At 41.5% G+C, this 14,465-nt stretch overlaps 1 protein-coding gene across 3 annotated transcripts in view; it reads right to left on the bottom strand.

The window, feature by feature from the left end:
- Positions 1-14,465, bottom strand: part of MLF1 (myeloid leukemia factor 1) — a 44,154-nt gene that overhangs the window by 17,051 nt on the left and 12,638 nt on the right. For all 3 annotated transcript variants that reach the window (XR_006355772.1, XM_043998060.1, XM_043998061.1), the window contains exon 2: positions 1,664-1,805. Coding sequence is in view for 2 of the 3 variants with exons in the window: in XM_043998060.1 (XP_043853995.1) it covers positions 1,664-1,805 (142 nt within the window). In the remaining variant the exon portion in view is untranslated. The remainder of the gene's footprint in view (positions 1-1,663; positions 1,806-14,465) is intronic.

Genomic DNA, 14,465 nt, shown 5'->3' with positions numbered 1-14,465 from the left:
CCCCCAGCACCTCTCACAGCTTCACTCTCAAGCTACAGAGTCTGAAATAGATGTGAGAATCCCGTTTCATTTGTGAAACCACAAACTTCTCAGAGGAACACTCTCCAAGGAGTCACCCAGTAAGTCCCCGAATACACTTGCTGCATAGAGCAGGCTGGTTTTAATTTAGAAAGCTAAGACCCCTCTACAAGGCCTTCCAGAAGTCTGTGTGCCTCTGAGCTCTAACAGCGCAGACAGCCACTGACATGAACCCGCAGGAAGACTTTGGGAACACTCTATGGAAGGAGCGTCAAAACTGAAAACACGAGGAGAAGTTGTAGCACTTCTCTGGTCATCTGGTGATCCTTGAAAGCCCCACGACCAGGCCTTGAAGGGTGCTCACGAACATTTGTCGAGGAGGAACCGCTATCTGCTTTTATTCATGGGTGGTCTTTCCTCTGCCTCTATAAGGTTTGGGCTGACCCCCAACGGACCCTTAGGGTCTGTTTCAAGTTTCCATACTTAAGATGCAGACAAATTGTGACACGGAGGGTGACACTGACAGCAAATGCAAAAAGCTCTGCAGTTCACACAGTCCACTGGAGTGGGAGTCAGGGATTCTGGTCTACATCAATTATATCACCATGAAGCTGTTGTGATGGTGGTGGTGGTAGCTGTTTTTCCAGCACCAAAGGCATGGAAAAAAGGGTCCACGAGAGAAGACCCAATGACTCATTGACCCTGTCCCTTCCAACCCAGCCCACCCATGGCTGAAAATTAATTTAAAACAAATGTGTGTTAGGAACTTAAGATATTCTTTTCTTTTCAGCTAGACCAATAAAAGCATTTTTTTTTCAGATAAATAAATGTGAGCTTTCAGGAACAGAGCATGTGAATTTTCCCACATTTCCACTCCCAGTGTCCCCTCTAAAACTGGGAAAGTAGCTTAGGCATATAGGACAGCTCCCAGCAGCACCAGAGACCCTCATTTACCTGCTAAACTCTTATTCCTGCAGCTGAACAACAGCAGGTGGGAAACAAAGACGCTCCCATCTTTTGGCATTTTGTTCATCTTTAGAATTGAAGCTTCTCCTAAGTTGAAAACACTGATGCTTATGAGAAATAATGAATGGGGAGGGTAAGGATTTGCCCAGGGACTGAAGGGTAATGAGGGAAGTCTTTGTAACTCAGCTCATTCCCCCACCCTCCACATCTGGGTCTGCCCTGGCAAGGACAAAAAACACATTCTACTTAATAGCTTTTGCTAATAAATTACCCCAGATGCTATTTCACAACTGGAGAGAAAGGAAGAGGAAGAAAAGTATATGTAACAAACATGTTTCTTGATGATTTTCTTAAAATATGAGAGAAGACAGATGTTTATTGACTGATATGAATGGTAAAATGTATGGATAAGCCATAGCTCTATAATTTAGTAAGCAAATCCTATTCTACCGCATTACAATAGTTATCATATTACCGAGTTTTAAATCCTATCCCACAAAATGTGCCAGCTTCAATGCTGCCCAAGTCTGAGGCAGCAAGGTTAATCGAGACACACAAATGGTAGTTGTGACCCAAAAGCAACCTTGAGGAATTAATTAAATACATGATGGTGTTTTCTAGTCTCTTCCTAAAATTCCCACCACTTTCTTACTAAGAGTCTTTAAAATAACGAACTTACAGAACAAGAAAGTTTATCATCATCCTCGTCTTCATCACGACGGCCTCTCCCATTATTGGCGATGCTGAGGAGTTGTCCAAAAGGCTGAGCCAAACTTTTCATCATTTGACGCATATTTTCATTGTGGGAAGAAAAGGAATCTCTGTAAAAAACAAACAGAAGGTAGAAAAAGTCATTAATGACGGCCTTCAAGTGCCAAGCAGACATGTAAAGACTCTATTGGAGTTGGTGTAAACTATAAAAAGAAAGAGTGGAAGTTAAATAAAACCGACCTATCCTACACTAGAAAGAATCCTCCGCAATATCTCCCTCTGTTATTCATTCGACAAATGTTTTTTAAAGCAAATATCATGTAAAGGCATTCCAGAAGACACTGAGGATACAGACAAAATGAATTCATCGTTGCACCTGCAGAACTTCCATTAGGAGGGAATAATACGTACACAGATAATTCCTGCCAAGTGACTTACAGAAAGGAAGAGCCTTGTGGTAGCAAAGAATTGAAAACAAACTGGAAATCCGTTGATCGAGGCAGGTAAAAGCATGGGAGGGAACATTACTGTACTAGAAGAAAACCGTGCACAACTAAAGAGAAGCATGGAAACGAACGACTGACATGACGTGACAAAGGGAAGAAAAGAGAACCAAGAAAATAACACATATGAGGAAAACAACGTCAAGGGAAAGAACCACCACAAAACAATCAAAACTATGACACACAAGCTTGGCCCCAAAAGAGAGGGAGGATATTTTCCTCTCCCCTTTCTCTGCCGGAGGTAGGGATCTTGAACTGTGGCACACTGCATATAACATCAATGTGCTGGTTAGTTTGGGTACATTTTTTTCTTATTTCATTTAAAAAACTTCTTTGTTCTAAGAATAGTTGAGAAGGAAAAGGGCAAGGGATACAGAGGGAAATAAAGGCAATGTGAAAACAAAGGATATTCATAGAGGCCCCTTTCTTGTTAGAGATGACAGCTAGACTGCAGTCTGAAGGCAGCAGAGACCTGACACACAGTAGGCGATTTTAATAAATGCTTGAATGACTGACTGGATGAGGTAGAGGTGAGGGGGAATATTTTTACTCTAGATGTAGGAGAAAGTAGGTGCAAAGGTGATTCTGGCGAAGAGTGGCATGTTGTGCAGGCAAACCTACCTAAGAAAGAACTGAGGAGGGTAATAATATGAAACAAGAGAAGTGCTCTCCCTGTCTGGCTGCAGGCAGTGGATAAGGATTCCCTGAGGATTGCTGAGGACAGTGACCCAGTTAGTCTTTGCTTGGAATGTCAGTTGGGTAGTCATGTGGAAGATGGATCGAGAGGGGAGGGAATAACAGCAGGAAGCCCAATGGAGGGCTAATGGAAATGCCGGAATAAGGGTGATAAGGGATTGCATTGAGGTAAACGTGAAGCAGCAAGGCATCAGGGGAGACCCAGGAGACAGAGTTGGGGATAAAGGGGAGGAACAAAGCACCACCTTGATGACTGTTTCCCCTCAGTCCCAGACACAGACAGCCCAGGATAGTGGAGCCAAGAACCTTGGGAATGGCCAGGCTTCCAGGCCAGGCCCCTCAGCTCTCCTCCCACTAGCAAACAACCCGGCCCCTGCTCCTGCAAGGCTCTGGCTGCAGCAGCTAAAAACCCAGACAGTAAAGCTCGTGCCACTTGAGTCCTAGGCTCTGTCCAGCGGCTCCACGTCAGAAAGCAGCACCCCGTTTTTGGTGAAGAACACCTCAAAGCAAAGCAGCTGCCTTGCTTCGGTCTGCTCTTTAAAGCCCACAGGACCTTTCTATCCGACCCATTACCACATGGGCTCCCGGGGAGCTTGGGAGCTGGGGTTCTCACCTGACCTGTCTATTTGGATCCTCAGTGCTTTGTTTCCAGTAAGCACTTAATCAATGACTCATTCATTCATCCATTCATTCATCCCAGTAGAAGCAATGAGACTTGGCAACTGAAAGAATTTATAGAGTAAAGGCGAAGGAAAACTCCAAGATCACTCAAAGGTTGCAAGTCTGGACACAAGTATAAATTCTATTTTGGGTAGGCTAAGTATGAAGTGTCTAATGAGACATTCAGGTAAGAGTGTCTAGCAGGCATCTGGTAATGCAGGACTGGAATTCAGGAGACAAATAAGGGCTGGCTATATGGTTTTGAGAGTCATCTGCATGAAAAATGACAGAAGAACCTAAACAAATGTGAGAAAACGAAAAGAGCCCAGGACAAAGGCTCAATGGTTGGGGGCAGGCAGAATGACGAGTCACAGTGGGATACAAGAGGGCACGGGAAGCACTAGATGAAGCTCTGCTTCTCTACCTGGGAGCTGCCATAATCACCTTCATGAATCACTACAAACGCCCAGGAAGGCCCATTCATCTAGCAAACAGGCGCTCTGTACTGAGTAGTGACCTTTTATGTATGCGAAGATCTACAGATCTCCAAGTGTAGAGAAAGAGCACTGATCCCTGGAGTCAGATGACTGGAGTGCCTGAGTCTTGGTTCTCACACATCTGATCCAGAGGTGAACAAGAGAACCCATTTTCCCCAAACCCTTTAACACTGTCTTTTATCATCTTTGTCCATTTCCCAGGTCTGAGTGAAAATGCAGATGTTTAAATTGAATGATTAGCGATTTTGAAGCCTTTTAGCTGATTATTTTACACTGATGCATTGTTGGTGGAGCTGTAAACTAATCTAACCAATTCTGGAAAGCCATTTGTAACTATGTCCCTAAAGCTACTAAACCTACAAACCCTCTGACCCAGTAATACTACTACTAGGTTTATACCCCAAAGAGGCTAAGAAAAGATAAGGACCTATACATACACATATATTTCTTTTGTTGTTGTTGTTTTTTGGTGAGGCAGTTGGGGTTAAGTGACTTGCCCAGGGTCACACAGCTAGTAAGTGTGAAGTGTCTGAGGCCGGATTTGAACTCAGGTCCTCCTGACTCCAGGGCCGGTGCTCTATCCACTGCGCCACCTAGCTGCCCCCCACATATATTTCTATTAGCAATTTTTGCAACAAAGAATTGAAAGCCGAGGGGATACCCATCAATTGGGAATTGGCTGAACATATTATGGCATATGAATGTGATGGAATACTACTATATTGTAAGAAATGAAGGTGATGATTTCAGAAAAATATGGGAAGATTTGAATAAACTTACATATAGTGAAGTGAACAAAACCAGGAAAACAATTTATATAGTGAAGTGATATTATAAAGATAATCGGCTGTGAAAGGCTAAGTAATTCTGAGTGATACAATGACCAACTACCCTTTCAAAGGACTCGAATTTTTTCTGGTAATATTCTATTTTCCAATTACATGTAAAGATTGTTTTCAACATTCATTTTTGTAAGATTTTGTATTCCAAGTTTTTCTCTCTCCCTGCTCTCCAAGATGGAAAGCAATCAGAAATAGGTTATTTATGTACAATCATATATTATACATGTTTCTGTATTAGTCATGCTGTAAAAGAAGAATCAGAACCAAAGAGAAAAACCACAAGAAAGAAAAAAATAACAACAAATAAAGTGAAAATAGTCTGTCTCCATCTTCATTCAGACTCCATAGTTTTCTCTGGGTCTGGAGAACGTTTTCCATTATGAGTCCTTTGGAATTGTCCTGGATCATCGCACTGCTGAGAAGAGCTAAGTCTATCCCAGTTGATCCTCCCACAATGTCACTGTTACCGTGTACAATGTTCTCCTGGTTCTGCTCACTTCACTCAGCATCAGTTCATGTCAGTCTTTTCAAAGGATTTGATTTCAAAGGAGCCATTCGCCTCCAAGGAGAGAACTGATGGACTCAGAGTGTGGAATGAAGTGTATTTTTACCTTCTGGGGAGAGGGGAATTGGAGGAAATATGTAGACATTTCTTTCGTGAGACTATTCATATTTGTAATGGATTTTATTTTTCTTGTCTTCTCAATGAGCGGGAAGGGGAGGAAAGGGAAGAATTTAGAACTGGAAATAAAATTGAATTTGAAAAAAAGGCAAAGGACTCAAAGACAAGAAATCAGCAGCCCCACAAATGAGTGCAGGGCTCCCACTCGGTTCTGCTGGCTGTTCTGACTTAACAAAGTCATGGGAAAAACAGTAGTGACATAGAGGAAGCTTTAAGAGTTGCTTTCAATAGCTGTTTTGTCACAAATAGGTCCTTTCCCACTCTCTTTGGTCTCTCTGGAGCACAGCCCTAGCGGTGCTATAGCCGATTCAAATGGCGTACACAGTTTTAGTGACTTTTTTGAAGATAGATCCAAATGGCTTTTCAGAAAGGCTGGATTATTTCTTTCATAGCTCTACCAATAGTACATTAATGGGCCTATTTTCTTACAGATCCCCCAACATTTCTCCTTTCCTTTTTTTTTTTTTTTTGGTCAATTTTGTTAATCTGATGGATATGAGGTGGAACCTCAGAGTTGTTTTAAATTTGTACTAATCAAAACATCAATGATTTATAGCACTTTTTTCTTGTGGCTATCAATAGCTTTGATTTTTTCCCTCTGAAAATGACCTCTTCATATATTTTAACCATTTATCAATTGGAGAATGGCTCTTATTCTTATAAAATTGAACTGGTTCCTTTTAGAGCTTACAAATGAGATCTTGATCAGAGAAAACTTACTGAAAAGATTTCTCAGTTATCTGCTTCATTTCTAATTTCAGTTGTTATTGGTTTTATTCAAATGAAAACTTTAATTTTATGTAATGAAATTTGTCCTTTTTACATTCTTAGATAGTTTATATTCTTTGTTTGGTCATGAACTCTTCCTATATGGAATAAGACATTATTCAATCCCTTCATCATGGTAGGTCCTCCGTGCCAGCACTTTTGCACCTGTGGGATTGCTTTCAAGAACCCCAAACCACCTGTAGGCCATGAGAAGGCCGCTAGATAGGGTTTAAATATTCATTCTTTCTGTTTGGATGGCTCCTCCCAGATTCTCCACACAGCTGCTAGACCAGACTTCTCTTCCAGACTCCTCCATCATGACCCAGAAAATCTGGGGAGCAAAGATCACCCACAAACAGGAGCATCTAGAGGATCCCTTCCATTGAGGCTTTGTGCAACACGTAATCCACAATAGTAAACATGCTTTAATCATCAGAGAGGTATTAAGCAAAGTTATCTCTGAGGCTGCATTTATCACAGAATCTTATAAGACCTTATTAATACACACATCCTTCTTGTTGGAAGAGAGCCTTTAAGACTCCATTACTGATGTGATGGTAAAGATGTGATTGGTAGTAGAAATTTGTTGGCAAAATCCTTCCTTGTACCTCTCCTTTTTACTGATACACCACCACCAATATACATGTAGGTCATTCTCACAAATAGTGTATAAAAATGAGAAAGGATATAGCTCTCAACTACCTTTGGGGGCAGCAATATCTCATCTATGATGCCCCCATTCTTTTGCATTTTTGCTTCTTTGCAGCAATTAATGTGAAAAAGTACAATTTATTAATTACTAGTATGATCTTAGATTCCTCCTGTGTCAAATAAGGGGCTTAAGGCGAAATGGCTTATCCAACTCCAACTCCATGATCTGATGATCTATGAATATAAACTCTTTTGTTTCCTGTTCAAAGAGAACCTATGAGTCATCTTTCCATTTGGTTATATCTTCCTTTTATTTTCTGGTTTAGTTCAGGAAAAGATAAATATTGATGTTATTCAGTCCTTCCAAGAGAATATCAATGAACTTTAGTCATTGAACAAAAATCTCATATATTGCAAAACCTATAGTTAAGCTCTTATCTATCTATCTATCTATCTATCTATCTATCTATCTATCTATCTATCTATCTATCTATCTATCTATCTATCTATCTATCTATTTATTGGTGAGGCAATTGAGGTTAAGTGACTTGCCCAGGGTCACACAGCTAGTAAGTATCAAGTGTCTGAGGCCGGATTTGAAGCCAGGTCCTCCCGACTCCAGGGCTGGTGCTCTATCCACTGCACCACCTAGCTGCCCCAAGCTCATATTTATTTATAGCAGTACTTGTACTTGGTTTACTCTTTTCACCAACCCCTCAATGACCTTGTCAAAGGAAAAAGGGACTTTTCCCAAGGCACAGTACTTGGGGCCATTTGGTTTGCTTGTTTCATGGGCTGCCATGCTGAAAGAACTGGTCACTCACTACCTGACCAACTGGTGATGAGCCTCTACCGTCTTAGCTTGGCAGGGACTCGGGTAATTGATACAGTCTGTTGCAGGAAGTGTATATTGCCTTTCCAGCATGGTAGGAAAAGGCAAGAGCCCTTTCAAAACACAGGATCATCTCTGAGCTGGGATGAGCCACTGGTGAAGGGCCTGCATGGGAAGATAAGATGATTAATTTGGATAACCTGGAACTGGATGCAATCAGGTCCTTTTGGTTTCCCTCATCAAAAGGATATGGAATCAAAGAAGTGAGGAAAGGGAAATCAGTGATTCTCATCTAAAAGACCCATCAGCAACACAGGCAGAATGAAATCTATGTTGTGGCCCTTCTGACTGAGAGGTGCCCGTCAGGTGGTCCTGCCTGGCCTCTGGCTCATCTTCTCCCTTTAATGAAGTATAAGTTGGCTTCAACCTCTACAATGTGCCACAAAAAACAAAGGACAACCTAGTTGTCTATACCAAAGAATTAGTCATTTTCAGTATTGACTATGAAAGTAAAACAATCCTGCCCCCCCCCCATCATAATGACAGCATCCTCTGCCTAGATAAGCATCGAAATGACAAAATTCTAAGTGGTTAGAGCTTTGGGAAGACATAAACTTGCATCAGAGACAAGGAGACTGAGGCCCAGAGACCTTAAGTGACAAAAGTCACAAAAGGAATGGAATTTAGGGCTCCTGACTGTACGGAGGGAGGCAGGGAGGGGGAGAGGAAGAGAGAGATTGATTCTGTGTGTACACATATGCACACACACACACATATTTCATTCATTCATTCAACAAAGCATGTATTAAGTATCAGTATCAGAAAGATGAAAATGAACCAGCTCCTACCCTCAAAAGGCTTATATTCTACTGAGGGGTAAAAACTCATCACAGAAAAGTAAATATAAAAAAAGATACAAAGTAATCTTAGTGGAGCAGGAACAGGTGGGATCAGGAGAGGCTGCCTGGAGAGAAGTTCTGCTTCTAAGAGGTGGAGCAGCATCGACGCATGCGGGTGCAGCTCTACAAAAGCATGGAGACCGGAGCTGCTCCACTACCTGCCATGTGTCTACCTACAATCGTACATAGAACATTTCCGTTTTACCACTGCAGGGTCTCTACTTCATGTATGATGGCAACCATGGCCACAGCGTTAGGGCCCAGGGAGGTAAGGGAAAGGGAAACAACAGAGCAGGGAGACAATCGAGGCCAGCTTGTGGGACCTGGAGCTCCTTTCTGAGTGAACCGTCCTTTCACAGAGGTGAAAGTCGTCAGGGTCGGGGCAGCTAGGTGGCGCAGTGGATAGAGCACCGGCCCTGGAGTCAGGAGGACCTGCATTCAAATCCAGCCTCAGACACTTAACACTTGCTGGCTGTGTGACCCTGGGCAAGTCACTTAACCCTACTTGCCTCACTAAAAAAAAAAAAAAGTCGTCAGGGTCCCAAAGATGAACATTCCACGAGGGAAGTTGGTCCTGGAGGGATGGGAGATGCTCAAGAATGAAATTCTGAAGACAAAGAGAAATTATTTTTAAATCACTTTTTTATTTCAAACTTTACAAATACCAAATAAGATGAGAACTTCTATATACATGACAGAACAGAAAAAATACACTAAACTGTGAATCTCTAATAGATCCAGTTCTCTTTTCTTTTTAAATATATAATTAATTCAGCCCATAACTTTCAATGCTGTCCTGCTTGGTCGTGATTCCTTTTGCTCTCTTCTATGCATTTTATTAAAGACTCCAATAAATATGTTTTCTTTCTTCTTTTTTTTTTTGACAACCTTTCTCCTCCCAACTTCCCCTTAAATTGAAAAAGAAACCAACCCAACAATAACCACCATTAAGCAAACACAAATGCCCACCTTGGCCATGTTTGAAAATGTATGCCTTATTCTACCACCTGAATCCATCACTTCTCTCTCTCTCTAGGGAGGTAGATTAGCTTGGTTTATCATGAGTCCTCTGAAATGATTTGGTCAATGGAATAATCTGAGTTCTTAAGTCTTTCAAAATTGTTTGTCTTAACAATGTTATTGTTGTATAAAGGTTGTTCTCTGGGTTCTACTCACTTCACTCTATACCAGTTCATTTAAGTTTTCCTTGGTTTCTCTATCCCTTTTGTCATTTCTTGTGGCACCATAATATTCCATTACTTTCATATACCATAATTTGTCCAGACACTTGCCAATTAATAGGTATACTCTCTTAGTTTCCAGTTCTTTGCTGCTACAAGAAAGAGCTACTGTGAATATTTTTAGACACTTGAGTCCTTTTCCTTTGCTCTTTTTAGGGTATAGGCCTAGTAATGGTTATTGCCAGGTCAAGTTTGGTGACTTTTTGGGGATAGTTCCAAATTTCTTTCAAGAATGGCTGAACTGGGGGCAGCTAGGTGGTGCAGTGGATAGAGCACCGGCCCTGGATTCAAGAGGACCTGAGTTCAAATCCGACCTCAGACACTTAACACTTACTAGCTGTGTGACCCTTGGCAAGTCACTTAACCCCAATTGCCTCACACACAAAAAAAAGAGTGGCTGAACCTAATAATGCACATAGCTTGACCAACAGGGCATTCATGCACCTGTTTTCCTATAGCTCCTCCAATATCTGTCATTATTCTTTTTTGCAGCCTAGACATTAATTTCTCTATTAATGATTTAGAGATTTTTTTCTATTGTTGTTAATAACTTATACTTCTTTTCCTTTGAAAACTGCCTGAACAACAATGCAATAAAGGCACAGAAAATAAATATTAACACATGGCACAGTTCTGTAAAAAGAAGCATCAGGAATGCTGTGCTACCCTCTAAGATTAACCATTTGTTAACTGCCCCTGGTTGCATTTTTATATATTCCTTTTTAAAATAAAAGGTGTTTGGTGAGTTCCCTCTACTTCTACATTCTTCCTTTCAGCTAAATAAAAATCTTGCTTTTTGCTAAAATTAATTCTCTTTCTTCAGGGTAGGCTGAGAACAAAATAGGCTTAAAAACACTTACATTGGGATTAAAAAGGATCACAAGATCAAAGAAAGAATAGTACCATTTCTTGAGGTAGATGGGGCAAGCTGGAATGGGACAAGGGAGAGAAAGCAAAGATGCTCAATTCTTCTTCTGATTATTTTACCTGCCAAGGAGAATGATCTTTACACTAGAAAGGACAGAATAAAAATGACTAACATGGAGTTCATAGCCAAGAGAAGTAAGGAAGCACTAAGCGAGCACCTGGTTTTCCCTCAATGAATTCCATCAAGCCTGGACCACATGAATCGGCTCCATACACACACACACACACACACACACACACACACACACACACACACACACACACACGATTGGCTTTCACCCTTTCAGGGCAGCATCAAGATTCCCCAGATCAGGGGAGCCACCAGCCTCAAGCTTCCCCAGTAGCAAGGAGGATGCCTGTGTGCCACCACATCCAGCTGACCCTGACTCCTTTCTACTGTTACTGGAGCCCTTCCCAAGACCTTTCAGATATTCCTGACAAGTGGCTCGGCAGCTATACTGAGTAGCCTTGGGTGTGGTGCTTCTGGGCAAGATTTGATGGAATTCATTAAGGGAAAACCAGGTGCTCTCTTAATAAGTCCTTACTTCTCTTGGCTATGAACTCCATGTTAGTCATTTTTATTCTGTCTTTTCTCATGTAAAGGTAATTCTCCTTGGCAGATAAAACAAGCAAAACCGTAGAGGGGAGTGGCCAAGACTGCTAACCCAATCTTGTGCTGCATTACAAGCGTCATAACTTCCAGGAATCAGGAGGTCACAGCCCCACCCACTCGGCACTACTCAGACTCAATCTGGAATACTACATTCAGTTCTGGATACCACGGTTTAAGAATGACACTGATAACCTGGAGAGAATTCAGTAGCAGGTGACCAGGACAGTAACGCTTCCCGACTCCCTGTCATATGAATCTTGGTTCAAAGTAGTGGAGATGTTTAGACTGGAAAAAAGATGACTCCAGGGGAACATTATCACTCTCTTCAAACAAGGGACAGAACTCACTCCAGACCCACAGAGCAGAAGCAGGAACAAAGAGTGGGGGCTATAAAAAGGCAAACTTAGGCTTAATGTCAAGAAGCAACATCCTATCAATGAGAGCTATCAGAGAGTAGAAGGGGGGCTTGGAGAGATGGAGACTCCCCTTCTTGGAAAGCTTCAAAAGCACAAGTTAGATGGCCAACTGCCCATCAGGCAGGTCATACCGGGGATTGCTTTGGTACAAGGATGATACTAGAGGCTCCTTCCAACTGTCATTTTGGTGTGTTGGATGGAGCAAATTCACACTCTGTGGAGACTGAGGCACAGACTTGGGATCATGAAGACTTGTATTCAAATTCTGCCTCTTGTGCCACTTAACTTTCCACTTGACTTCTAAGTTCCTTGGGGCAACTCTGAGACTTATCTGCTAAATTTGTCTACAGAGAGGCTCTGACACTGACCTTTTCTTTTCCTCACAGCCTAGTTCAAGCCTTCTTGGCTTCTCTGAATAGACTAGCTCTTTGTGTGAGCAACTGTCCAGGGAAAGTGTCTCTCCTTATCTTCAATAGCACAGACCAAAAATTATACTTCAGCAAAAATTTATCAAAAGGCAATAAGTTGTGTTGGCATTTATGGAAAATCAGGAGAAAAAGGTAAAAGAGCCTGGCAATATGTGTCATAGAATTATTCACCTCCAAGAGCTAGAAGGGACCTGGAGGCCAGAACAACATCCCTTCTATATCATTCCTTTTTTTGTTTTGTTTTGTTTGGGGGTTTTTTTTGGTGGGGCAATGGAGGTTAAGTGACTTGCCCAGGGTCACACAGCTAGTCAAGTGTCTGAGGCCGGATTTGAACTTAGGTCCTCCTGAATCCAGGGCCAGTGCTTCCCCCTCTATATCATTCCTAATAAAGGTGCACCTATATTTTGCTTCCGGACCTCTGATCAGGAAGAATCCATGAGCTCCTGAGTCAGCCCCACATTTGGTAAGAACCTCTCAGGATTCAACTCAACGAGCATTTAATGAAGGGAATGTGTGAGCCCTCAAGATTACATTCTAAGGAAGGGGAGATGCAATAGTCATTCTCAATCAACTTGTGCCCAGTTAAGATTACTAACTTCTGTTAAAGAACAGTTCAGAATTAACCCAAAGCTCAAAGACTGGGAAGAGCTCTACGTAGTGATGCAGAGTGAAGTAAGCAGAACCAGGAGGACAACTTATACAATTTACATTATTGAGAAAGACGATTTGGGAGAATTTTGATCAACACACACCACATAACTCCTGCCAGAAAAGTGATGAACTTAAAATACAGAAAGAAATAGATATGAACATGACCAGTGTGGGAAATTTGTTTTGCTGATCTATCCATGTATGTATTTTCAAGGCTTGGTTTTTCTTTTTTCCTTTAAATTTATTCAGTGCCGGGGGTGGGGATGGGGGGAGGTTTAGTGGACAGGACAGATTACAAAGGTGAAAATAAAAGATAAATCGTCAAAAATAAGTTTGAGTAGCAGTTTCATCAAAGAGACCACAAAACCCCACCTGCACATTAATATTATTATGGTTATTTTAATAAACCATAAAGATTTCTATATATATATTTCATTTCATGTTCAAGATTGATTTCTATGTTAATAAGATTGTAAACAAGTTCTTAAAATGCTTGAGGCTTGTCTAATTTAGTTGCTCACAAAACAGTTTAATGGATTTTTATATTTAGGCAAGCTGAGATAATTTCCCAGTTATATTAGTAAGCTACAATTTATGACATTACAATTTGACATAGTTTGAAAATTCTTTAAGACACAGCATAGAAAATCCCCTTATTCAGTTTTCAGAAGATTAGTTTGATTCAAACATAACTGAGCCCTATTGAAAATCTCCAACCTCACCAAAGGATCCAGATGAGTTTTTATTAGGAATTAATAAAGGAATGCTTAAGATAGCTAGTGCCAGGCTTGGAGTCAGGAAGACCTGAGTTTAAATCCAGCCTCAGACACTTAACTATGTGATCCTGGGCAAGTCATTTAACCACTGTTTGTCTTAATCCACTGAAGAAAAAAATGGCAAACTAGTCCAGTATCTGCCAAGAAAACCCCATGTGGCATCACAAGAAGTAGGCCAAGACTGAACAACTGAACAAGGGTCTACATGTGGAATCGTGGAGACTTGGACACAACTAAACAAAGTATACATGTGGTAGCACACTTAGTCACCCTCCTTCTCTGCACCCTTCAGAAGGGGGCTGACATCTCAGCATTGGCATTTTACCCAAAGTATTTTTAGCAGTAATCTCCCAAGTTCCAGGAACCCTAAATCGAAGTCACCTGTTCTAAAGGCAATGCTTCTGCTGCCAAGTTTTCCAAAATAGACAAACCTCATTTAATGTGTGTCTATCCTGGACAGACCTCCTCTTGACCCATTACTTCTCAGTCACAAGTGATGATAAAAACCAAAACACGAAAATGACCCACTCTGTACAAAAAGGTAATTGGGGATCAGAGTTCCAGAAATAGAAGGCCATCCACGGGAGGCCTAATTATTTTTTAAATGCCTGGTTGGCTCTCCACGAGAGTCCTGGCGAAAGAGACCCAGAGCATCAGCTTCGCCCCCTCCTACTCCCACACCCAAATG

This window comes from Dromiciops gliroides, chromosome 3 (assembly GCF_019393635.1).
Source record: "Dromiciops gliroides isolate mDroGli1 chromosome 3, mDroGli1.pri, whole genome shotgun sequence".
Lineage (NCBI taxonomy): Eukaryota > Metazoa > Chordata > Mammalia > Microbiotheria > Microbiotheriidae > Dromiciops > Dromiciops gliroides.
This window is presented reverse-complemented; position numbering and strand designations above follow the sequence as displayed.